Here is a 23,317-nt window from a genome sequence, read left to right on the forward strand (position 1 = left end):
CTCGGTTTCCGCTTGTTGTTTCGCTTCATCATGCAAGCCCCTCTACGCAATGATATACCCGCGGTCTATCCTTCTACCTGTAGCGGGGTGCACGATATAAGCGGATGGGCCGGTAGCAAAGGAAGCGATGCGACGCACCGGCCAGGCTGGAGAGTCGGGTGGTAACGCCTTGGCAAAACAGTGCATACCTGCTGGATTGCGAGCCTACCGAAACAAGTGAGCTTGAGTCCTTGTTCGGTCAACGGAAGGGACAGACTGCGAGTTCCTGACTGCGCGAATTCTGCGGTATAGCAAAGTCAGCAGACTCGTTCGGTGGCGCCGTACGAGCCTGACTGACGAGTAATTCGCAGATGTCGTTCTCCGCTGTCATTAGAGAAGCACTGCCGACAGCGTCGCCACAAACCCATTGCGCGAGCGAACGGAACCGTTCCTCCAAGTCCTGCATGAAGCTCAGAAGCTCGCGGTGCGCCTCCTGCGTGCCGACATCTTCTCGAGGCATCTCAGACCAGTACTGCGAACGAAGGAGTGAGCGCAGTTCCAGGAAAACGACAAAGAGACGCACACCGACGGGTATTGTCACGGAATCGAGAGCGAGTGAGAACGTTGCGAACGCCTTGTCGAGCGTCGAGCCGTCTTGGCGATCTGCGCAAGACGGCGATGAGGGCGTAGAGCGGCCAGGCGTTCGTTGGCAGAGGCGTCGATAGTCAAGGAAAGCGTTAAGCAGGCGAAAGCGAGCTTCGACGAAGGCTCGCCAAGGCGCTTCGGGTCGGATGGACGCCTGTGAGAGCCGATGCTGCATCAGCACGATCAAGAGGCGGGAAGATGGAGCGAGAGGTGCGTCGGAGAGTGAAAGCCTGACGAGGACGGAGGAACGCCGTCAGGATGGATGGGCGCTCGCTCTGCATAGCAGACCGAGCAGCCGGAGTCGTCTAGAGGCCGGACTGTGGAGACGAAGCGAGGAGGTGAGGGAAGGAGACCGACCTGACAATCGCCGCGCAACTCCAACCAAGCCGCCCGGCGCTCGAGATAGTAGTTGTATTTGGCGGCCTGCGCACTGGCAGTGCGTTTGATCGACTGTGTAGCCATGCGAGGGCTGAGAGGAAGTGTAAGAGCGAGAGGAGGAGCGGCGAGAGGGAGAGGAGGCGCGAGGTGTGTGCGCTCGCCAAGCGAAACGATCTGACGCGCCGTCGGCAAGAAAGGAGATGCAATGCGACAGGAGTCTACCGTCCACCAGCCCTCGCCTTGTCCCGTCGCTTGCCCTTGGCCTGTGAGAAGCAAGAGTGAGCTCGTGCGATAAAGGGAGCGGTGGGAGACGCACCTTTGTCCGCTCGAAGGCCTTCTCTTCTGCCCGCTCGTCTTGCAAACTGCCCACAATCTTCTGGATCTGCGAGACGGGAGACGACGTGTCAGTCAATGGCGAGAGGAAGGCGCGATGCCAAACGAACCTTGCGCTGGTACTGCTGATCCTCCTCCGCCCTCCGCTTCGCACTCTCGACAGCCAAGAACTTGTTGTCGTTGCGCAACTCGCGGACCGCGCCCTTCTTCTCCTTCTTGTAGAGCGCGCGCAGCTTGCTCGCCGCTGCGCGCTCCGAGTCTGGGTCGAAGCGACGGTTCGGATTGAAGCCCTCGTCGAACTTGGGGAGGTAGGTCGCCAGAGGAATAGGCTTGTGATGTTGAAGGAAAAGAGGACGGCGAGACTGGCCGGCAAACGTGAGCGAGCGGGAGAGGGCGTTCACAGTCGACTTGACGTTGTTCTGTACAAGCGGCGAGCGTCAGCTCTCGCAGAGGGAGACCACAAAGAATCGATCCGCACCTGAAGAGACGGCGACAGCTTCTCGAGCTTGACGGCCTTGAGGATAGCCTCGATCGGCCTGAAGACCTCGATGAACGCCTCGCTCTCGCTGTACATGGCCCTGTAGGTCTCGACAAGCTTGAGCGCGGAAGCTGCGAGGTCGACCTTGAGCTGCCCAGCTTCGGCGACAGTCGCCTTGCCCTTGCCGGTCTTGCCCTTCGCCGCGAGCGCTTTGAGCAGATTGGTCGACTGGCTCGGCACGAGCGACGACGAGTCACGGCCGAGCTTGAGCTGCTTGGCGTGCTCCCGGCCGACATCGGGTGCAGGGAACGAGCCGGGGAAAGATGTGGCGGAAACGGCAGAAGTAGTCGGGAAGAGGAGGGCGAGCGAGTTGGCGAGGAAGTTGACGGCTTCGGGGACAATCCGCTTCGACTGCTCTTCAAACTGTGCGACGAGCGAGACGAGGAAGATGCCGCTGGCGAGGTCGGAGAGGGAACGAACGCGGGCCTGCGAGAGGTATTCGCCGATCAAGAGGAGGGCAGGAGCGGCGACGGGGTGCGACAGGTCGGAGGTCGACCAGACCATGCCGACGAGGCGAAGGAGGGTGAGTTCGGGAAGGCCCGGCCATGTCTTCGCCGCAAGGTCTAGCGGACCTCGGACGAGGCCGCGCAGGAGGTTGCGGTGCATGAGGGAGAGCTTGGTGACGTAGTGTGGGGCGCAGCTGAGGGGATAGGCGTGCGACATAGTGAGGAGTTGCGGGAGAAGCGAGTTGACCGGGGCGAATGTTGACGGTGAAGGAGATGTGCAGAGGTAGACGATGTGGTCGAGGAGGACGTTGGCGAAGACCTGCAATTTCTCCTTGTTCCCCTCGGCGAGACCGGGGTGGTAGAGGGTCCGGATACGCTTGACGACGGTGAGTGTGTCCTCGTCCTTGATACCGGATGAGCGAAGGAGCTTGGCGAATTCGGCGTGCGTCGTGGGGCAAGGGAAGGTATACGGGAGTTCGCCCGACTTGTCGAATCTCGCCGTCGAAGGGGCAACCAGCGCCTCCGTTTCACCCTGTGCCGCCTCCTCTTCTTCCGAGTCGGCAGCATCCAGGTCGCCAACGTCCATCTCGTCCATCTCGCTCTGTTCCTCGTCCTCCTCGCCTTCGCTCTCTTCTTCGTCACCCTCCTCCTCGTCACTGCCTTCCGCAGACCCGTCCTCGTCCGCCAGCAATACGCCCTCGCCTTCGAGTCCCTGCCCAAGTCCGCCAACAGCGACAGCCAGCGCGGCGCTCTCGTCCACATCGCTGCCGTACTGCTCCTCGAGGAAGTCGTCGTCGAGGTCGTCGCCTTGCGGCGCACGCTTCTTCTCCTTCTTCTTCCGCTTCCCGTCCTCCGCACCGTCCTCCTCGTCGCTCGACCGGTCCTCCTCGCCACGTTGACGCTTCAACCGCCGCTCCTCCTGCTTCTTCAGCTGCTCGGCCGCCTCCTGCGCAAGCTCGAGCGGCGTCTTGAGGCGGTTGGTCGCGTGCGCTCGAGGTTCAAGAGCGAGTTCACGAACGTAGATGTCGTACGGGTCCTTCGAGTCTTCATCGTCGTCTTGTGCCGCAGGTTTGGCGGGAGGTGGTCGCTCACCGTCGACGGTGGCAGAGACAGAAGTTGATGCCGGAGGGGGAGAGGGAGAGGGAGAGCGGTCGGTCGCTGAGCCGATGAGTTTGCGCAGGAGGTCGCGGTCAACACCGGACTTGGCTGAAGATGCGGCAAGAGCAGCTTCGAGCTCCTCGTCGTTCAGCTCGTACGTCGAGCCCGATTCATCCGAGTCGGCATCCGAATCGTCTCCGTCCTCGGCGTCCTCGTCTTCATCCTCCTCGTCCTCCTCGTCCTCCTCATCCTCCTCGTCGTCTTCAACCGCTTCAGAAGCTCCCGTCGCCGAAGAGCCGGGCGCCTGTTCACTCGCACCGCCGCGACTGACAGCTCCACCAGCCAAGATCCCTCGCAAGTCCTTCAGCTCGGCGTCGAGCTCGAGACGAGTCTCGTCGTCGGCAGACTTCATCTTTTGTCGCTCAGCCTACGAAGAAAAGCAGAGTCAGCTATCGCTCGAAGTAGAGGTATCGGCGAGACGCACCTTGTGAAACTTGGACTTGGCGATGACCTCGTCCATGATCTCGGCGTGCGACTTCTTGCGCGGCTCCTGTGCATTCGTAGTCGGTCAGCGACGACTATGAGAGGGAGAGAAAACGCAACAAACCTCGTCCTCCTCGGGCTCTGCGCCCATCTTCCGCCGGTTCATCAGAGGTTCTCGGTTCGCTCCTTCCCCAAGCCCACCCCATCCGCCGTCTTCCAGCTGGTCCTCGTCACCGAAACCGAGCTTCCGTCCTCCGTGCGTGAGCGCAAACTCGCCGCCATCGTCGTCCTCGAGATTGAAACGCATCTTCTTGTCGAGGCGCGACTTGCGTTCGGCCGTGAAGCGCTCGAGAGCCTTCTCCTCGGGCGTCAGGTGCGAAGCTGCCTCGCCAAAGCGGTGGTCGACGAAGGTAGAAGCGTGAGTTCGCGCTTCGAGCATCGGGAGGAGCGTCTTCTTGCGCTGTGAGCGACAGAGGGGTCAGCCAGCTTCTCCAGCACAGTGTAGCGCTCTGTGCGCACCGCTTCGATACCGGCAGCCCTCGCTCGTCCTGGCATCCCCTTGGTCCCGCCGCCCTCCTCCTTGCCCGACCGCGACACCACCTGGAACTTCTTCTTCTCGTCGCGCGTGTCAAAGACGTTGAACTGGTCGTGAATCGCCGCGAGCTTGGCGTTCCTGTGCTGCGCCGAGTTGGACGAGAGGTCCTTCCGCTGCTTTGCCCGTTTGCGAGCGTCCTTGGGGTTGGCCTGGCGGTTCAGTCCCGAGTCTCGCAGCTTTGCGCGCAGCTGCGTGAGCTGTGAGCCGCCCATCCTAGCGTCTGGAGCAGCAGCAAGCCCAGAAGCGGTGTCAGAGGTGGCGGAGAGAGGATGAGCTCGACCGGGGCAGGTTCGACCAGGACAACACGCTCTCATCGCTCAGGCTGGCGCTTTGTGGCTTGCAGCATGCTATTCGAGCACTTGTTAGCCCACCCGGACGATCAGGAGCGCTCCCACGCTGCGCTGCTGTCTCCTCGCCTCGACGTCCACCGCTAACTGATGAAGTCGCCTTACTCGCTTGACAGAGCTTTGCGCGGCGTGCCGATCGCTCAGAAGCAGTCTTGAGGTTTGCTTGAGGTGGCGCAGCTCCTTACGGCTCCCTCGCTACCCGGACAGCTGCCTTCCTCGGTCGTTCTCGTCCGCCTCGACCTCCTCTTCACGCATTGTCTGGCTCCTTTCGCCACGCTCGCGCCTTACGCCACGTGCTGCTGACTTGCGCCCGCTGACTGGCTGTCCGGACTGTCCGCGGAGTTGACCTGGGGGAACTTGCTTGGGTGGGCCAATCTCTCCTTCACTGGGCTCATTCTGCTCATTCGTCTCTCGCTCCCATCGCATCCTCAGTATGAGCTTTCGGCCAGAAGGTACCTGGGGGGACGACTATCCGGGCTGGAAGGATGACCGCAACGAGCCTTTGCGGAACAGTGCGTTCGGCATCGTCGGGCGCGATTGGTGCATTCGAAGCTGATGTTTCCGCCCTGCACAGGACACTGGCCTGCCAATCTCCAAGAGCTCGCTGTCGAGACGCCGCCGCCGAAGCCGGATACAGCGAAGGAAGTGCGCATGGTCAACGCCGTCGAGATCGTGCGTCTTCGGCCCACAGGGATTCATTTGCTTCCTCTGACCGCGTCCTCACAGGTGACCTGGAAGGGTTGGCACGCAATTCTCATTCCTCGGCTGATCGACAGCTTGTTCAACTGGTTCCGAAACAACGTCTACCACCTCAAAGAGGAGTCGCCCGCCGCGCCTTACTACAACCTGGAAGGACCGCTCCTCAAGCCTCCTGGCGCGGGTACAGGTGCGCCATACGCCGTCTTACGACGCTCGAACTCTCGCACTGATCCTTCTCAACCTGCGTGTAGACGAGAATCCCTTCGTCATGCAACTCCCTCCCCTCCTCATACCAACGCTCATGGCGCACAACGGCGACGGAACCTCGCATGTCTTCATGGAGCTCCCCCTTCATCGAAGAGTGTCGTACACTCTTACAGCCGCCCCACGAGCAATGAGCCGCCGGTGGACGGTCAACGGGCCTCAAGGACCGACGTACCAGTTCGAGAACATGTGCCACCTCAAGGGAACATGGATGGCGATTGAGCTTCCGTCCTGGGAGAACGTCCAGGTCCTCCTTCAGGAGATGCCCACTCCGAATCCCTCCCTCGGTCATGTCGTCCTTCGCATGCAGCTGAACGTGCGATTGTCGACAACCGAGGCTCCCCCTCACCAGTACTCGCATTACACCTATCACTACGTCCTTGAACTCGATCGTCATACGCCTGTGCCTCAGCCTCTCAAGATGGAACATATCCCGGTGGCGAGGAGGCAAAGGTGCAAATAGAGCGCTTTGCCTGTCGCAATCAAGTCTTTCTCAGTCTTCTTCTCATGATAGCTTGAGAATCGCCTCTCACGAGCGTATGCAGGAAGCGAGCAACGGCGACCTTCGCAGTTGCAAGCCTCCGAGGCTAGCTCCTTGCTTGTCCAACGCCGAAATTGCCTTCTTGCCAACCAACAAGGCGAGGTACTCGGAGGAAAGGGTAGCGTGGACTTCGGGATACAGGTCGTTGTGCGATTCGCTTGGATGGCGGCGGAAGAGACCCATGCCTGCAAGAAAAAGGCTGAATCCGAGCAATAGCGTCCTGCAGAAGAGCGTTGACACATCGACGCACCCTGCGTGAGCTTGATGATGTACCAGAAGTCGGCAGCGACGCGCTCTGCTTCGCTCGCTCGGGCGCTAAACCGGCATTGGCGATGAACTCGTCAGCTTCTTCTTCGCTGACGAAGTCGAGCTGGACGGGCTTGCCGGCTGCGAAATGCAGGAGATCGACTGTCCCGCGCTGTGAGAGCGTTCCACACACGAAGTTGAGTGTTGCGTTGGCGGAAGTCGACGGGCGGAGAAGGCGAGCCGTGACTGCGCAAGCAAGCGGTCAGGACAAGACTCGCGCCAGTAAGAGAGGCATGCTGACCGTACTGCGCCTGCTGAGAAAGCGAGACGGAGTTCAGTCTCGCTTGAACTTGATCTTGGCGTGGCGGGGGCGAGGAAGGCGTCTGGGATAGCGCTGCCGATCTGGCTGGACGAGCCGAAGAGTGCACTGTGCTCGAGCGTTTTGGTCATTGTGAGCGAGTCGAGCGAAGTGTTCGGAAGCAAGAAAGGGAGCAACCAGCGAGCCGAGTCGAACGGAGAACGCGACGTCAGCGTAACGGGCGCCAAAGAACCATTCAGATAGGCGAGCACGCTGTTCAGTGCGTGTCTTTGCCTGCCAGCGCGGCAAGCGTGCGCCTCGACCCACTTGAGCGGCGTGAACGTCTTGATGCCCTCGAGGAGACGGAGGGTGGTGTGTCGACTTTGGCCGCGATTGCGCGGGCTCAAAGGGCTCGTACAGCCACAACGAGCTCTCCACTTTGCGCCGGCGCTTCCCGCCATGCCTGCCCAGCGCGTTGTTCCGTAATCGTCGCGTCCAAGACGAGCGGGCTGGCGGGCGAAGATGGCGGCGACGAAGCTGTGCGAGGGGCGGGCGAGCGAGTTCGATGCTGCCAGCGGTTCCTTGTGGACAGCGAGCAGAGTAGCACGGCCAGCCTGGTTGTATGAGCGAAGGGTTCAAGCAGAACCCTCTCTCGCTCTCCGCCATTGACCACCCGCTCCCATTCAGCTGCTTTCCGGATTTGCAGTGCTATAGTGTTCCGAGGGCACTCTCTACAGCCGCTGACTGTCTGGGCACAGTCCAGGTGTGGTCCGTTCTCACCCCCGAACCTCCTCGCTTTGTTCGCTGATGGGACGGGTGTTCGGGCGACGCAGGTCGTTCTGGCTGACCAGCGGGCATGGAGCACCATCCTCCACACTCTACGACGCTCGACATCTTTCCTGAGCCCCATCGCCGCCAGTCTTCCGCCTCCTCGTCGGCCGCTCGAACCTCCGACCCTCCTCGAAGCCGTCCCAGCCCTTCACGCTCAGCACCCAGCAGCGCTTCGTTCGACTCAAGGTCTTCGGATAGACACGATGGGCCAGGAAAGAGGCAGCGGGGTCGGGGGAGCCTGCCGTTCTACAGCATACCGGGGCAACCGGATGCAGCGGGTCGAAGACGAGCGGGACAGGCGAGAGGATGGGTTCCCTCGCGCTTGCGAGGCGGTCGAATACGTTGGCTGGTGTTGCTGCTACTGGTGGCGGTGATTTTGCTGTGGCGCTCGCGAGATGTGGATGTGGAAGATGCGACTCCTTTAGTGGTCGACGACGTCGAGACGGTTTCGCCGATGGAGGAGACCGTTCCTGGGGCTGAAGAAGCACCTCCGGTCAAGGTCGAGTGGTTCGAAGCCCCTGCCGCTCCACATCCTCCGCCACCACCGCCTAAAGTGCGACCTCAACCCGCTCGACCGCCTTCTCCTCCAACTTCCCACACCCAGCCCATCGACGTCGACGTCTCGCCGCATGCATCTGCCACCCGCTCCCTCTCTAACGCTGACTCCGCGTTCGCCGACCGCTACCTCGCCTACTCGCCGCACTCGGGCTATCACAACCAGCGCATCTCGCTCGAGAACGCCCTTACCCTCGCCTTTCTCCTCAAGCGTACCCTTCTACTCCCACCCGTCTGGCTCGGCCACGCCATCCCCTATATCGCGTTCGACAAGCTCCAGCGTCGCCTCGAAATGGCGAGCAAGGAGGGACTCGAGCACTGCATCGAGTTTGGCGAGGGCTCGAACGAGGATCCGATCCCGCGCGAGTGCGACGGGTTCTGGGACTGGACGACGGTCGACTGGTCGTGGCTCGTCGATCTGAGCGAGACGGAGAAACTCGTCCCGCTCAAGCGCAGGGCGAACCTCTCGATGGACTGGCTGCACGACAAGCTTGGCCTTCGCAAACCGGACAAGCGCGGTGAGAGTCCGGATGTCTGGCGGCTCAGGGACGACACGATGTACCAGTACCGCTTCTACGACTCGGATGACGACCAGGAGCCGCTCGACAAGTGGGGCAACCGTATCGACGTCGACAAGCTCCGCGACGAGACGGACACGTTCAAGCTCGTCCACGTCGGCAGCATGTTCGGCACGAACCGCTTGCGCGTCACCCGCGACGACAGCTTCGACGCCCGCTCGACGTTCCGCAAGTCGATGGTTTTCCGGACCGAGGTCGTCGACGAGGTGACGGAGCAGGTTCGGGACATGCTTGGCGGCGAGGGCAACTACTACGGTTTGCACTTGCGCGTTGGCGACGGCGTTTTCCAGCAGAACGCTCCGCAGAACATGCGCGGCGTCTGGGACAAGCTGTGCGAGGACAAGATGGGCCTTGACGTCAAGTTGTGCGAAGAGGTCAGGCGGAGTAGCGAGACGAAGAGGCTCGCCCGGCGGGGTCTTGTCGACAGTTCGCCTCCGAAAAGTACCATCGTCAAGCGCGCCAACTCTCGACCGCAGCGAGCCGGAGCGTACAAGCATGCCCCTCTCCCGCCTCTCCCGACAGTTCGTTCTCGCTCCGACTCCCTCCTCTCTCCCGAACTCGCCTGCCGCTCTCCGCTCCACACCGACGAACGGCTGCTCCCTTTCAACGCGCCTCTGTTCATCGCGACAGACTCGAAGCTCCCGCACGCCGACCCCAACCTTGCCGTCTTTTTCGACGCCTTCCCCTGCACCTTTGTTCTCTCCGACTTCTCCTCGCTTCCCAGCATCGGCAAGCTGAACCGCCTGCGCAACAAGGACGACAAGACGCCTCTCGCGCAGTTCCTCTACCCGCAACTCGACGCCCAGATCGCTGCGTGGGGTCGAGGACTCGTTGGCACGCCGCAGAGCACGTACAGCCGCTTCGCCATTGACGTCCTGCATCAAGTCTACCAGTTCGTTCCCGTTTCACCGCGCCTTGCACCGTATGCTGACCACTCGCATCTTGCAGTGGGTGGGACATTGTCGAGCGCGGATGAGCGCCTCCGCGCCTTCACCGCGCTCCCTCGTCGACGCCCGTCAACCTGTATACCCTGCTTATGCCATACCCCGCAACCCGTATCCTGCAATCCCGCATCTCTCGTTTCGCCACCGCCTCATCGCCCGCCGCCGAGCTGGCTTGTCACACCGGCCTCGTCGCATTCATTCAATGCCCCTCGCACAATGCCGCGCAGTGTGACAGCGCAACCCGAGCGCAATCAATCAGCGCAAAATCAGCGGGCGGAGAACGACCGCAATCAAGGCACGAAGACGCGCGTGGCTCTCGATCACCCTGGCAGAATGTCGTCAGTTGAGACACCTCGCTCCTCCTTCTCCCTTCTCCAGGCGACGAAAAAAGATCATCGCTCGTTCGCCTCGACAACGCTGAAGGGCTCGCAAGTTCGTCCTGATGCTCGCGACAGCCAGTCCACCGCCAACCGCCAGTCCCAGCCACTACCCACGCCTCCCGACGACAGCCGCGTTCGCATCGCCTGCACACGACCACAGCACTGAGCGTGCTGCCGCAGGAGTGATCGCGGCGGCCATGGTGGAGGACGCGCTTGCAACGCTCCTCAAGCGGTACAGCGATGGAACAGCCGCGCTCGATGTCACTAAGGTGCCCATCGACCAGCCCGACGAGCTCGTCTTCGAAGATCACATCGCGCGCGACAACGGGACGGGTTCGACGTCGGACCAGCAGACTGTGCTCGGGGAGGAGGGCTCGCTCGAGTATGCAAAGGAGCTGTATCGGCGAAAAGGACACCTGCCGGCGCTGAAGAATCGTGCGTCGTTGACCTGCCATCCTTCCTTCGAGTCGCCTCCCTCGAGCAGTGACTAATCCAACGTCCACAGCTCGCGAGGAGGAACGACGACGAGTTCTGCGCCGTTACTCTCTGCATTCTGTCGGGCGAGTACCTGCTATCGACCAGCTGGCGAAACTGGCGCGAGATGTCTTCCAGGTGGGCTCGCTCACTTGTCGACCTCGACCAGATCACAGCGTACTCACTGGGTCCCCCTTCCGCAGGTCGATACCGTCGTCATCAACGTCGTTCTTGAGGACCGCGTCTTGTTTGTCTCGACAAGCGGATGGGATCCGAAAGAGGAGGACGAGGACTTTCCTCGAATCGCGGTCGACCGCGACGCCTCGTTCTGTCCCCACGCCATGAGCAAGCCGCCCAACTCAGGCTGCTTTCAAGTGCCGGACGCAGTCCACGACTGGCGCTTCAAGCGCTCTCCGCTCGTCAACGAGGGCAAGGGGCCGGTCGGCTTCTTCGCGTCTTCCAACATCAACTTGCGACCAGTTCCGATTCCCGATGCACCAGAGCGCGAGGCGATGCCAGTTGGCTCCCTCTGTCTTGTACATCACGAGTCAAAACCGCCTCTGAATGAAGCAGAGGAGAGGATGCTGAAGCAGTTCGCTATGATGGCCGCAAACCAATGTGCGTCTGCTCCCGTCATCCGCATCCGCCGATGCTTACCGGTCTATGTGCAGTCGAACTCGCCTTCGAGAAGGAGCGGCACCGGCTGAACGACCTGCGGAATGAGTATACGGCCGACTTGTTCCGCCGTCTAATGGTCTACCCCTCTCGGAACCTTGCGCTGGCGTCGCCGTCCAGTCTTCCATGCGCCATGTCCGGCGTCTGCGACAAGGTCCGCGACCACACCGGTTCCGACTACTGCTTCGTCCTCGACTTGCGCGCCTTCAACTTCCCTTCCTCCACCTGCGCCCCCGCGACTCCCGACTCCCTGCCTCTCAACTCGCCACCTCGAACTCCGCGCGTTAGTCCCGGTTTGACTCGTCGTCGTCGCGATCCGAGCGTCCACGGTCCCGGCCATATCAGCGTTATGGACGTCGCGTCTCGGCCATGCGACTCGACGCCGCAGGAGCGTGACGAGTTGCACCAGCTGTTGAACAGCGAGAACGGGATCGCTGCGGTTGCGAGGGCATTGGCGGAGTACCACGATTCTCAACGCACATCCTTCGCTCTGCCCGTTCCATCGCCCGACAAAACCGTCACTCGCCTGCCGACTGCGTTATCCGCCCTGCTGCCCTCGCGAACAACCGCCACCATCGCGGTCCCCGTCTTCGATCACGAAGGCGAGCCGGCCCTGTTCATGGTCTGCGGCTCGACGCAGCCACATTTCGAGTTCGAGCCGTCCGACGAGCATTTTGTCTCTTCTATCGGCGCCATCCTCATTGCCGGCCAGTCGCAGGAGCGGATTCTCGCGGCGGACAAGGCAAAGACCTCCTTCGTCGGGCACATCTCGCACGAACTTCGAACCCCATTATTCGCGCTCGGCTCGCAGCTCGAACTCATCCGAACGATGGTGGATCCCATCGCACTTACGACCATTACCCCTCTCCTCGACGTCGCCGAGACCTGCCTCACATCCTTGCGCGAAATCCTCGACGACACCCTCGATTACACAAAGCTCTCCCTCTCGAACGGCCAGCCCTCACGGAAGGACACCACTCTCTGCGAGCTGGATCTCCAGTCGCTCATCGTCGACGTCGTGAAGTCTTGCGCGAGCAAGGCCAAGGATTTGGCTCGTCTTCGCGGCATGGACGATGGGCGCGCGCATGAGCAGGTCCCGTTGATGTTCCGGTCAGCTGTTGGCGACGGCACTCGGGTCAAGATCGATGTCGGTGGCTTCAAGCGGGTGCTGATCAACCTTATCAGCAACGCCATGAAGGTGCGCGAGACTTCGACCTTTTCGCCCCTTTCTCTTTCTCACCACTCTCATCCGCAGTTCACCGACTCGGGCAGCATCACCATCGCAGTCTCGACATCACGCGAGGTCGCCAAAGACGCACAGCACGAGTTCGTCTTCGAGGTGATTGACACCGGCAAAGGGATGGATTCGACGTTCATGCGCGACGACCTGTGCGTTATACTCTCCCTCCTCGAGCATCCGGACACCCGAGGCTGACCCGCTCTTGCCAGTCTCACGCCCTTCAAGCAGAAGGATCCCTTCGCGCCAGGCGCAGGTCTCGGCACCTCAATTGCCGACAACATCGTCAAGCGGATGGGCGGCTCGCTGCGCTACCGGTCAACGCTCGGTCGGGGAACGGCTGCCATGGTTACGGTACCGCTCGAGGTCGTTTCGGGACCGGTTGTCCGCTGCGACGACCCGGTCACTCGCAATCTCACGCAAGAACTCGAGCACCTCTTCAACCCGATCCGCGGGATCTCCCGACCTGCCTCGCCTGGCCCCTCAACGGCCTCTCGCAGCGCTTCCGCCCCCGTTCCCTCCTCCCGCCCTCCAGACGACTCGCCGCAATCCCGAGTCCGCTGCCTCGTCGTCGATGACAACGCCATCGCACGACGAGTCCTCGTCACGTACCTCAAAACGAAGAAGATCGAGCACGCCGAAGCGGGCGGAGGAGCCGAGGCCATCGAGCTGTTCAAGTCTTTCAAGCCGAACCTCGTGTGGTGTTCGTCGTCATCTCACGCTCAGGTCCTGCCAAGTGGCTGATCTCATTCAATTGGCAGGCGACATCCAGATGCCCGACATCGACGGCATCGAGGCGTCTCGAGCGATGCGTGAGCACGAACACGCCAACAAGCTTCCTCCCGCCCGCATCATCGCCATCTCCGGCCTCGACAGCACGCACGCCAACCACGCCGACGTCGTCGCATCCGGCCAAGTCGACGAATGGTTCGTCAAAGCCGGATCAAGTCTGCGCACGCTCGCCGGCGACCTCGTCAAGTACGACAAGGCGCTCGCCGAGCGAGAACAAGACAAGCTGGCGAACGGCGTCTCACATCTCGTCATCTAACGGTTCCTCCTCTCTCATGTCATATCGTCCATTCCCTCTCTCGTCGTCCCTCGTTAGCTGTCGTACCTCTCTCCCGCATTTCTCGCACATAGTCTTCAGCCCGTCGAGGCGCATTTATGCATTAGATTCACAACCAACAGTGTGCAGAGCTAGTCGTACAATCGCGAGGCTCGGATCAGCGGCCGCAAAACTTCCACTGCTCGTACTCCTTTCGCCGCCTCTCCCGCTCCTCCCGCTTTTCCGACTGGATGCACTCACGGCCGAGTCCTCGCCTCGTCCCCGCGAAAGGCTGGAAAGGTCCGACTCCTCGCCCTCCAGCACCCACCTCGATTTCGCAATCGCCCTCCTCGTCGCTCAGCTCCAACACCTCCCTCCTCGCGATCGCCCTCTGCGCCCTCTCAAGCTCAAGACTGCGTTCGCGCAAATCACGCAGCTCGTTGGCGCGCGAAGCGATGTCGGCTTGGAGCTGGTTGATGCGCAGGAGCTGGGCGTGTTCGCCCGGGTAGTTCTCGGGCTCGGCGAGCGGTGCGGGAGTTGCGGAGGTTCGGGATAGCGGGAGAGGGGAGGAGGTGAAGGGTGGTCGTAGCGGGTCGAGCGTGGTCGTCGAAGCGGGTCGATGCGGACTAGGCGAGAGCGAGCGGTCGGGGAGGATAACCGGAAGAGGCTGAGCGGGATCCAGGACGAGTTGGCGTTGGCGATGTCGCTCAACCGCATCGCTGACTCGTTGAGAGGCGAGGAGGAGCTGTCGAACGGTGTGGCGGATGCCGTCTGTATGCCGAGCGATAGTTGGAGTTTCGAGGGAAGCGGCGGAAGTGACGAGAGGCGCTGGAGGATCTGGTTGAGGGTAAAGCGAGCCAGCGCGCTCGGCGAGGGATTCAAGAGTCTGTGCGAGCGTTTGCAGCCTGTCAAGAGAAGCGGGTCGTGAGCAACAGTTCGGGAGGCGGAACAACGGAAGTCCGCACCTCGCAGCAAAGTCTGGGCTTCGTCCTGCTACGATCTCCGAGCCGAATTCGCGGCCTACAGGTGCCGTACGAGTAGCGAGGAAGGGAGTCGTGGTCGGGATCCGGTTGGGAGGAGGCGTCGGACGCTCCGTAGGAGATGGCCTTCTAGGAGTACGCAATGGCGGACAAGGCGGTCCCTCGTCCGCATTGAGCTCCAATCCTGGTGACGTGTGCGAGCGGGACGAGTTGAGTGCGAAGTCGAGTCGTGCATCGAGCGCCCTCGCCGCCGGAGTGTCCGTCGGCCTTGCGGTCGCAAGCTGTCCGGGCGGGCGCAAGAGGGCGACGACTTCCGGTGCGAGACCGTAGAATGGAGACGCAGGGAGGATCGTTGAATCGCTGTCGTTGGATGCGGGCGATGAGGGAGTCTGAGCGGGCGGGTCGCTCCGAGGAGGGGGAGAGACGGGCGAAGCGGCCGACGAGGCAAGCGCTGTGGGATCACGAGCGGGTCAGTAGGGAGTCTGAAAGCTCACCCGTCAACCCAGAACTACGCACGAGGGTCGAGGAGGACCGGCCGTCCCATCCTCGTTCGGTGATGTCAAGTGAGACGACGGAAGCGGCGGCCGTATGTAGCGATTTGACGGTAGTCCCACCAGCACGAGCAGCCTTTTCGAGAGCAGCGTGAGGCTGCTCAGGCGAGTCTGAGCTGTGAGAGTGAGTGGGAGGAGGTTGAGGATCGCCCGGACTGATGAAGTCGAGGTTGGCGGAGAACGACACGCTACAACTCGCTGGACTGGCTTGTGCTGTGCTGCAGCGCTTCTCAAGGCTGCTCTGCGCTACTCTCGAGTATCCGCTTGACGAAAGGAGCTGCCGTCGCCGCTGGACGCCGCCTCAACTCCTCGGAAACAGATGAGCGGGACAGAAGAGAAGGACGGCCTGGGAGAAGCGTGAGTCGCTCGCCATCAAAAATTGAAGCTCCCTCGCTGACCTTGGCACCCGCCGAAGCGCAGGCTGGTCGACACCGCCGGCACTCCTCACGCCGACGGCTCCTGAGAAAACCGCCAACGCTCGCAACAAAGCCAACCACCGGACAGTGTGGCCGTACGGCAACTACCGATCCTATTACTCCTTCAGACCCGCGGCAAGTTCGAGCACAGAAGCTGCACCCTCAGCCGAGTCCCTTAACGGCCGGCTCGCTCTCCTCGACCGCCAACTCTTCGCCAACAAACACCTGCTCGACGTCGGCACCAACTCGGGCAAGATCGCGTTCGATGCGCTGCGGCATATGGGCGCAGCGAGCGTCGTCGGCGTTGACATCGACCCTCTCCTGATCGAAGACGCTTGGCGGATAGCAGGCGAGCTGGGCCTCGAAAAGGGCGACGACCGCCTCGAATTTCTCGCCGCGAACGTGATGGACGAAGGGTGGCTCGATGACTTCGTTGCGAGCGGGACCCGACAAGTCGACGTTATCACCCTCTTCTCGATCACGAAATGGCTGCACCTCCATCATGGCGACGCTGGCATGACTCGGCTCTTTCGGTCGCTTCATGAGGTCCTTCCGGCAGGAGGAGTGGTGATCATCGAGCGTGCGTTGCTTTCCCTTGGGCCAGCTTGCACTGCCGCTTCAGGCCTGTCTCCCTTCACTGAGCCGCTTCCGCACGCTTGCTCGCCTCGCAGCGCAAGAATGGGACAACTACAAGCGCGCGGTCAAGCGGAACAAGAATTTGCGCGAGACGTTCAAGGCCATCAAGCTACGACCACCCTTCGAGGACGAGATGCGAGAAGCGGGCTTCCAGCTTGAGCAGCGGATAGAGCGGGAGGAGGGAGGGTTCAGTAGGCCGCTGCTTGTATGGCGGAAGATCAATTGATCAGAGCAGTGAGTATGCGGGAACGCCCCTGCTCCTTTGCCTGCCATCCGCTGACTTGCGCCACGCAGATGTCTCCTTCCCCTGCCGCATCGCTACGCTTCGTTCCTGTGCCAATTTCGCCGACTTCGGCGCCAACGCTGTCTCCGGCTCTCTCGCACACTTTCGGGCGCGCTTGTCGCTCGAAGACGCTCGCCTGAGCACGAAAGGCAGCGTTCTGCTTCCGCCCTGCCGCCGGCTCGCTTTCCGCAACTTCCCTCGCCAGTCGCGTGAGCTTCACGCGATCGAGATTATCGCCGTCAGATCAAGGGTTCGTGAAAAGGAATCGAGGGGATTTACCGTTCGACCGGCCGTGTTCTCGACTGTCTTTCTCCTCGACTCCGCAGGTTCGGCCGCAACCGTTGTGCGGACTCGCACGAAGCCACCCTGTTCTTACGGGGTTCTTCGTCGTTGGTCGTTGTACGGTGGGGGGGAAACTGCGCCGGCGAACTCTTGCACACGACCTCTTTCTCCGACTTTCCGAAGACCCCTCCTTTCCGGTTCCCTCGTCTGATTGCCGCGGGACTGCTCACGGTCTCTCTCTTCCCTTCTCCTCACTCTGCCCTGCCCCGCTTCATTTGCCCTCTCTTCAACACCGACCGCCCTTACTCCTCACCATGCGGACTGCCTTCTTCCTCGCCGCTCTCTCGGCCGTCGCCCCCTTCCTCGTCTTGTCAGCGCCGGTCGCTTCCAACGAGGGTACTGGTGCGTCGATCCCCCATCCCCACCGAGAGGCGGTCGCTCAGCACTCCGCCCGTGCAGCTCTCCGCCAACTTCAGAAGCGCACAGACTCGAACAGCAATGCCGTCACTTCGAGCGGCGTCAAGTCGTTCAAGGGCGACAACACGAACTCGATCGCGTCATGGTACAGGACGAACGACCCGGCCGACCACACCAACGGTGAGCCCGTCCTCCGTCGTCTCGCCTCTGAACTTGCGGCTAATCTGGCTGGCGTCCGCAGGCGGGTCGTGGTGCTACACACAGTACACCGACAGCACACCTGGATTCGCCATCTCGCGCCAGCAGATGATCAACGACTTCAACGGCGACGAGATGGCCGCCCGCAAGGCGTACTGCGGTCTCGAGGCTGTCGTGACTACGCCCGAGGGCCGCTCTGAGACGCTCTACATCGGTACGTCTTGAGTCACTGCTACTGTATGCCTAGCAACGGCAGTCGCTTCCCGCCTCAAGCCGTTTGAGCGAAACGCCTCGTGACAAGGAGCTGACTTCCATACTCCTTCGCAGCCGACGCCTTCGACGACCAATACGTCCGCACTCCTACCTCTATCGACGTCATCAAGGGCGCTTTCGCCAAGCTCTACGGCAGCGACACGAACAACAAGGTGAGCCTTCGCAACTCGCCTTCGCCAGCTTCTTCCGCAATTCGCTCTTGGCTCCTCACTCCGCAACTTCCCGCTGACACGGCTTGGGTTCGCAGGACGATGTCATCCAAGGCGTCCAGTGGCAGTTCACGGGCGAGCGCTCCTCGCAATGGAGCTTCGGCGGGTCCGGCTCCGCCTAAAAAGGACCTGGCGTCCCTCTCTCCCTTCCGCTCGCTTCTTCCCTCGTTCCCCCACCGTTGATATTCGCTGTTGTATGAGTGCGCTGCACCTCGACGTTTATTTGCCCTCCGGCTCCGAACGAAGCAAGGAAAGTCTGAACGAGAGTTGCTTCTCCTCTTCGCTCATTCGCCTCGATTTCGCCGTCGCTGTCATTAGCGGTAGGACAGCCAGCTACAAATCTTGCGCTTGCGCTTGACGAGCTCGTCCGTGCTTCGACGATCGACTTGCCCTCCCTCTCGTCTCCAACCCCTGGCGTCCTCGCTCGCAGAGTGCTGCGCGGGTTTGCGGACGCCGTGATGCTGCTGTGGCACGCTGTGTCGGCCGAGACTGGTCGCCGTTCTGCGTCCAATTCGGCGACCTGACTGCGTCCTCCTCGCCCCCGCTTTGCCTCGCACCTTGACCTCGCATCACATCGCTTCGCCAGCCTCGCAACGCTCTCACACGGAGATCCTCTGCTTCGGACCCGCGCATATGCTCGCCGGCTTGAGCAGCGGTCCCTGGAGACGCGGACTGGGGACTTGCGCCGGCGACGACCCCGGAAAAGATACCAGGGTGTTCCGCCGCTTCTCTCGTTGCGCGGCTCGCGTGCGTGATGAATGGAGCCAGCGAGCTTCTCTAGCGTCGCATAAGAGATGCGCTCGCGCGAGGATGACCACCTTGAGCCAGGATCGCTTGCTTGCAACTTTGGAAAGGTTCTACCGGCCGACTGGACGGAACAGCTGGTTGGATGAGTCTCGCAGACACGGCTGGAAGGCTTATGTATCCGTTGCATACATGGGCACAGCGCCAGCGGCCGCGACCACCCTCTCCGGGGGCGACGAAGGCCGGACTCTTCGGCGAGCTCGATCTTCCCTCCCTTCATTCTCCACGCTGGCCTTGCTTGGCGCATCTGCATGAGTGATCGAAGCACTTTTCGGTGGTCACGCGGCGACGGAACCGGGGAGACGACCTCGTCCTCGCCCGAAGAACCCCCTCCTTCCCGCCGCCGAGGCAGGAGAAGGGGTTCTCGCTGTTCTTCTGCCCGCTTTTTCAGAGGCGCTGGGTGTGAACGACCTGCTTTCGACGCTGTGCTCTCTCTGCTCTCTCTTTCCCTTCCCTCTCATACGCTTTGCCTTCTCCTTCCCTCGTCCGCCTTCCCCTCCTCCCCATCCTCGCTGCCTTCGACAATGCTCGCCTCCCTCTTCGTCCCCGTCCTCGCCTTGACGGCTCCCTTCGTCGCCTTCGCCGCGCCCGTCTCGCCCGCCTCGTCGCTCGAGGAGCGCGCCGTCTACAAGTACTGCGCCGACGTCTCGGTTTGCGGCGACTCGAAGATCGTCGAGAACTCGCACCACTAGTGCCATAAGAACGTCTGCGACTGGGGTGAGTTGCTCGTGATCCCTCGCGTCCCTCTCAGCTCTCGGCGACGCCAAATCCTCCTCGCCCTGCTATCGAAGTCTGCGTCCGCTTCCCAGGACTTCGCGCTGATATCCTCGTTCCACCGCAGCCTGCAACGACGGCTACTACCGCAAGGACAACAAGTGCTGGTGGTCTGGCTCCTCGTCGTCGTCGACTTCGTCCGGCTCAATCTCGTCCTCCTCCTCCTCCTCGACAACCGAGTTCGTCTCGACCGACAACAACGTCCTCGCCGCTTCGGGCGTTACCAAGTTCACCGGTACCAACACTGGCGCTATCGCTTCGTGGTTCAGGACCAACTCGGCACAGGACTCGACGAACGGGTGAGCGGGCCTTCTCTCCTGGTTCTCCTGGACGTTCCCGCTGACCTCAGGCTCTCTTGTGCGCTCCAACGCACGCAGAAACTCCTGGTGCTGGTTCCCCTACAATGACAACACTCCCGGACTCGCCATCTCGCTCAACACGATGATGTCGGACGCCAACTGGGATGCGACCGCTGCTCGGCAGAAGTACTGCGGTCTCGAGGTCGTCGTTACGACTCCTGCCGGTCGCTCGGAGACTCTCTACGTCAGTACGTCGCGCTCACCGTCGTCTTCGTCGTTTCTAGCCGGGTTTGAAGCTGACTTCCGCCTCCTCGCCTCGCAGCCGACGCGTTCGACGACGCCTGGGTCCGCACCCCTACCTCGATCGACGTTGTCTTCAACGCCTTCCAGAAGCTCTGGGGCGGCTACACCGACAACAAGAACGACGTGATCCAGAACGTCCAGTGCGTTCCGTCCTTACCTGCTTCTCCTCCATCTCCTCACTGACGTCCTTCCCCCTCCAGGTGGCATTTCACTGGCCGTCGCTCGGAGCAGTACAAATACGCTGGCGCCGGCAACTAAACCCTCACGCCTCACGACGAACGAACGACCACACGCCCTCTCACGACTCTTTCACGCCTCTTTTGGGTTTTCGGGATCTATAGAAGGCATCGGCTCCCTGGCGGGGCTGGATGGAACAAACGAACCTGGCTCAATGATCTACGAGCGTTGGCTGAGCGAGGCGGCGAGCGAGAGAGGGAGAGTTTGCGCTTGCGAAGGTCGACGCTGGCTCGCTTTTGCTTCACTCCTTCCGCCTTCTCGTAGTCCTGTCGCGCTCTCTCGTCGCTGTGCACTCTCCGCAGTCGCTACGAAGGCTCGCCTGATTCTCCTCCCCGCCTGAGAACCTTTTCCTGCTCCGCACTCCTCCTCCGCGAGCATACAACCGCCCTCTTCCTGCGAGCGGGTCGGCTGCCTCCTTCTCTCGCTTCTCCCTCTCCTTCTGCGACTGCTCACTGGACTCACGCTGCTTCTACGGTTCTTCGTCGTGCTCTGCTCTGACCCTCTCTCCTCGTCGCGTCCTCGTCGCGTGCTGCGCACGGTTGTCGGGTCTCGACTCCTCTCGACGGCGAACAAACGCTGCGTCCGTTCTTCTCCTTCTCCTGCTTGCTCAACTCTCGCTCGACTCGAACACACCCGCCTGGAGCGCGCGCTGCTTGCTGGACTGTCCACGCTTGTCCTCGTCTCGCACCCTTGACCCCCGTCTTCCTCGCTCGTCTTGCGCTTCGTTCGCTCGGGTCTTCGCTACAGTACCTCGAACAAGGTGTGTCATGGGTTGCCGCGTCGTCAGTGGCAGCTATGAGGACGTGCCTGCGTGAGGAGGGGAAGACCCACTTGCGCCTCTTGGACGGATTCGCGGCGTTGGCTGAAGAGCGTCGGCGGCCGGGTCAGGAGGATCAATTGGATGGATGAGGCGGCATCTCTGCGACGGAGGAGCCCTGCGACAGCGCTACAAGCACTCAGTACTCGGTCTCCACGGGCTAGCCAGCTGACTCCTCCTTCTCGCACTCGCAGATGTCGATTCTCCTCCGCAAGATTGGGCAGACGGTCTTTCCCGAGATCGCACCCGCCGTGCTCGCCTTCACGCTTGTAGCGGTGGCTGTCACGGTGGGCTGCGAAGTGTCGGGGTTCGCCCTGAAGGTTAACACGATCATGCTCAGGTGCGGCGTTTTACCGCACTCGTCCTCCTTTTCCCGCCTGCTCTCGTCGCGGCCGTTCTGATGCCCCTACTCTGACGGTACAGCGTCCTGACGACCATGCTCTCGTTCGCCGTCTCGCTGCGCACCTCGTCCGCCCTCGAACGCTGGAACGCGGGCCGTCAAGCCTGGTCGACCGTCTCGCTCGCCTCGCGCAACCTTGCAAGCATGATCTGGATCCACATTGGCGGCACGACGCTCGACGCGGCTGAGCAGGCAAAGATTGAGCCTGGGAGCGATGCCGACGAGATCGAAAAGCTCAAGGCGCTCATCGAGAAGAGGACGATGCTCAAGTGCATTTGACATTGTCTTGATCCAGCGTGACCGGGCTCAGGCGACATACCGGGTTCAGGCATTGTTGTCGCCTGAGTCCGGAAACTGGCCCTCGCAGAGCCGACGAGGATACTGACCTTCCTGCGCGCTCTTCGCAGCCTCATCCAGGCTTTCGCCGTCGCCGTCAAGCACTACGTCCGTGGAGAGAACGGCGTGTATTACGAGGACCTGTACGAGCTCGTCAAGCCGCTTCCCAAATATTCGTTCCCGTCCGGCATCGACGACCCCTCAGGCATCAGGCGCGACGTCGTTACGGGGCTCTGGCGCGCTCCCCTTCCCGACGGCTCGACCTGCATTCCCATGCCGGCTACGTCTGGCTCGGCGACACCCATGGTGGGCACGATGTCCTCGTCGGCGTTGAGTAGCCACATCGACCTCGAGAAGGGCACCTTCGGCGCTGAAGAACTCGGCGAGCTGCGCAAAGAGCCCAAGATCCGCAAGGTCCAGCTCCTTCCTGGCCACAACCCGCCGCCCTTCAGCATCTACGACTACGCACCCGCCCTCCTCATCTTCCGCCCGATGCTGCGCGCTATCGCTCGCGAGCACCGCACTCACAAGGTCGTCGCATCCACCAACATCCCACTCGAGATCCAGCTCTTCCTCCACGGATACATCACTACCTGCATCCGCCGCGGAACGCTAGCTGCTCCGCTGGTCGGTGTCGCCTTCGGCGCGCTCAACCAGCTCGGCGACTCCCTGGCCATCTGCGAGCGCGTCCTCTCGACTCCCCTTCCCTTCTCCTACTCGGTCCACCTGCGCGCAACGGCCTTCATCTACCTCCTCATCCTCCCCTTCCAGATCTACGGTTCTCTCGGTTGGCTCACGATTCCCGCCCAGTTCATCGCGGCGTGCGTCTTCTGGGGCTTCCTCGAGCTCTCTCGCCAAGTCGAGCAGCCCTTCGGCTACGACGACTCGGACCTCGACCTCGACAAGTACTGCGCGCTCATCGCCGCCGAGTTGCAAGAAATCGCCGCGCACTCGGCTCCCTCGCCTTCATCATTCACCTTCTCGCCTCTCAATACCCCCTTCGGACCGTACGACACGCGTTCCGCACCCGAGATCCTCGCCGACTTTAGCCAGACGCACGGCGGGACGAACCAAGCGGCGGTCAAGGGCGTTCCGGGGATGCGGGCGTTCTTGGCGAGGAGTTATCATGATTTGGAGGAGCGCGCGAGGGGAGAGAGGGAGGCGAGGAAGAGGAACAAGGCGGGGCCGAGGAGGAACACGGGCGACGACGGCAGGACGGTCGAAGTCTGCACGCTCTGAGGAGGTTGGCTCCTGCGCATGGACACTCACTCTGGCACGGTCGTTTCATTCTGGTTTTGCAGCATCACGCATTCTCTCTGCACTCGCTTCTGTCTTCCACACCGCAACACAGACACTCATTTCCCTCCTCGCCTCGCGCGCGACTCTCGGACAACTCGAGAGGGATGCTGGACAGAATGCAATTCCGGTAACGCGGATGCTATGAGGATAGTCAAGGGATGCTAAGGATAAGACTGGAACCGAAAGGACGAAGA

General features: G+C 61.7%; 11 protein-coding genes across 11 annotated transcripts; 7 read left to right on the forward strand and 4 right to left on the reverse strand.

Annotated features, from left to right (window-relative positions):
* Window positions 1–65: 65 nt before the first annotated feature.
* On the reverse strand, window positions 66–1,086 carry RHTO_07206 (uncharacterized protein; the record flags this gene model as incomplete). The annotated part of the gene is made up of 6 exons (XM_016420864.1): window positions 66–77; window positions 139–204; window positions 257–280; window positions 338–511; window positions 563–642; window positions 987–1,086. The coding sequence occupies 6 exons, from the start codon at window positions 1,084–1,086 to the stop codon at window positions 66–68; spliced, it is 456 nt and encodes a 151-aa protein (XP_016274591.1).
* Window positions 1,087–1,220: 134 nt separating this feature from the next.
* Window positions 1,221–4,809, reverse strand: RHTO_07207 (nucleolar protein 14; the record flags this gene model as incomplete). The annotated part of the gene is made up of 7 exons (XM_016420865.1): window positions 1,221–1,265; window positions 1,319–1,384; window positions 1,446–1,754; window positions 1,814–3,844; window positions 3,902–3,967; window positions 4,025–4,360; window positions 4,420–4,809. 7 exons carry the CDS (start codon window positions 4,807–4,809, stop codon window positions 1,221–1,223), a joined length of 3,243 nt encoding a protein of 1,080 aa, XP_016274592.1.
* A 466-nt stretch (window positions 4,810–5,275) lies between these two features.
* On the forward strand, window positions 5,276–6,268 carry RHTO_07208 (uncharacterized protein; the record flags this gene model as incomplete). Its single annotated transcript, XM_016420866.1, has 4 exons — window positions 5,276–5,354; window positions 5,417–5,514; window positions 5,569–5,728; window positions 5,793–6,268. The coding sequence occupies 4 exons, from the start codon at window positions 5,276–5,278 to the stop codon at window positions 6,266–6,268; spliced, it is 813 nt and encodes a 270-aa protein (XP_016274593.1).
* A 66-nt stretch (window positions 6,269–6,334) lies between these two features.
* Window positions 6,335–7,042, reverse strand: RHTO_07209 (uncharacterized protein; the record flags this gene model as incomplete). The annotated part of the gene is made up of 4 exons (XM_016420867.1): window positions 6,335–6,531; window positions 6,597–6,661; window positions 6,731–6,838; window positions 6,894–7,042. The coding sequence occupies 4 exons, from the start codon at window positions 7,040–7,042 to the stop codon at window positions 6,335–6,337; spliced, it is 519 nt and encodes a 172-aa protein (XP_016274594.1).
* Window positions 7,043–7,746: 704 nt separating this feature from the next.
* Window positions 7,747–9,830, forward strand: RHTO_07210 (CigA protein; the record flags this gene model as incomplete). Its single annotated transcript, XM_016420868.1, has 2 exons — window positions 7,747–9,746; window positions 9,803–9,830. The coding sequence occupies 2 exons, from the start codon at window positions 7,747–7,749 to the stop codon at window positions 9,828–9,830; spliced, it is 2,028 nt and encodes a 675-aa protein (XP_016274595.1).
* Window positions 9,831–10,240: 410 nt separating this feature from the next.
* Window positions 10,241–13,612, forward strand: RHTO_07211 (sensor histidine kinase/response regulator; the record flags this gene model as incomplete). The annotated part of the gene is made up of 7 exons (XM_016420869.1): window positions 10,241–10,613; window positions 10,684–10,790; window positions 10,856–11,270; window positions 11,324–12,525; window positions 12,583–12,716; window positions 12,777–13,267; window positions 13,326–13,612. 7 exons carry the CDS (start codon window positions 10,241–10,243, stop codon window positions 13,610–13,612), a joined length of 3,009 nt encoding a protein of 1,002 aa, XP_016274596.1.
* A 175-nt stretch (window positions 13,613–13,787) lies between these two features.
* Window positions 13,788–15,133, reverse strand: RHTO_07212 (uncharacterized protein; the record flags this gene model as incomplete). The annotated part of the gene is made up of 3 exons (XM_016420870.1): window positions 13,788–14,514; window positions 14,575–15,040; window positions 15,106–15,133. The coding sequence occupies 3 exons, from the start codon at window positions 15,131–15,133 to the stop codon at window positions 13,788–13,790; spliced, it is 1,221 nt and encodes a 406-aa protein (XP_016274597.1).
* Window positions 15,134–15,459: 326 nt separating this feature from the next.
* On the forward strand, window positions 15,460–16,418 carry RHTO_07213 (ribosomal L11 methyltransferase, PrmA; the record flags this gene model as incomplete). The annotated part of the gene is made up of 3 exons (XM_016420871.1): window positions 15,460–15,497; window positions 15,556–16,136; window positions 16,228–16,418. 3 exons carry the CDS (start codon window positions 15,460–15,462, stop codon window positions 16,416–16,418), a joined length of 810 nt encoding a protein of 269 aa, XP_016274598.1.
* A 653-nt stretch (window positions 16,419–17,071) lies between these two features.
* On the forward strand, window positions 17,072–17,976 carry RHTO_07214 (uncharacterized protein; the record flags this gene model as incomplete). The annotated part of the gene is made up of 5 exons (XM_016420872.1): window positions 17,072–17,159; window positions 17,217–17,354; window positions 17,416–17,586; window positions 17,700–17,797; window positions 17,893–17,976. 5 exons carry the CDS (start codon window positions 17,072–17,074, stop codon window positions 17,974–17,976), a joined length of 579 nt encoding a protein of 192 aa, XP_016274599.1.
* Window positions 17,977–19,182: 1,206 nt separating this feature from the next.
* On the forward strand, window positions 19,183–20,292 carry RHTO_07215 (uncharacterized protein; the record flags this gene model as incomplete). The annotated part of the gene is made up of 6 exons (XM_016420873.1): window positions 19,183–19,308; window positions 19,360–19,375; window positions 19,500–19,731; window positions 19,810–19,979; window positions 20,054–20,174; window positions 20,235–20,292. The coding sequence occupies 6 exons, from the start codon at window positions 19,183–19,185 to the stop codon at window positions 20,290–20,292; spliced, it is 723 nt and encodes a 240-aa protein (XP_016274600.1).
* A 990-nt stretch (window positions 20,293–21,282) lies between these two features.
* RHTO_07216 (Bestrophin/UPF0187 protein) lies at window positions 21,283–23,063 on the forward strand (the record flags this gene model as incomplete). The annotated part of the gene is made up of 3 exons (XM_016420874.1): window positions 21,283–21,428; window positions 21,512–21,757; window positions 21,896–23,063. The coding sequence occupies 3 exons, from the start codon at window positions 21,283–21,285 to the stop codon at window positions 23,061–23,063; spliced, it is 1,560 nt and encodes a 519-aa protein (XP_016274601.1).
* Between the last annotated feature and the right edge of the window lie 254 nt (window positions 23,064–23,317).

Source organism: Rhodotorula toruloides, assembly GCF_000320785.1.
Source record: "Rhodotorula toruloides NP11 unplaced genomic scaffold Scaffold6, whole genome shotgun sequence".
Taxonomy (NCBI): domain Eukaryota; kingdom Fungi; phylum Basidiomycota; class Microbotryomycetes; order Sporidiobolales; family Sporidiobolaceae; genus Rhodotorula; species Rhodotorula toruloides.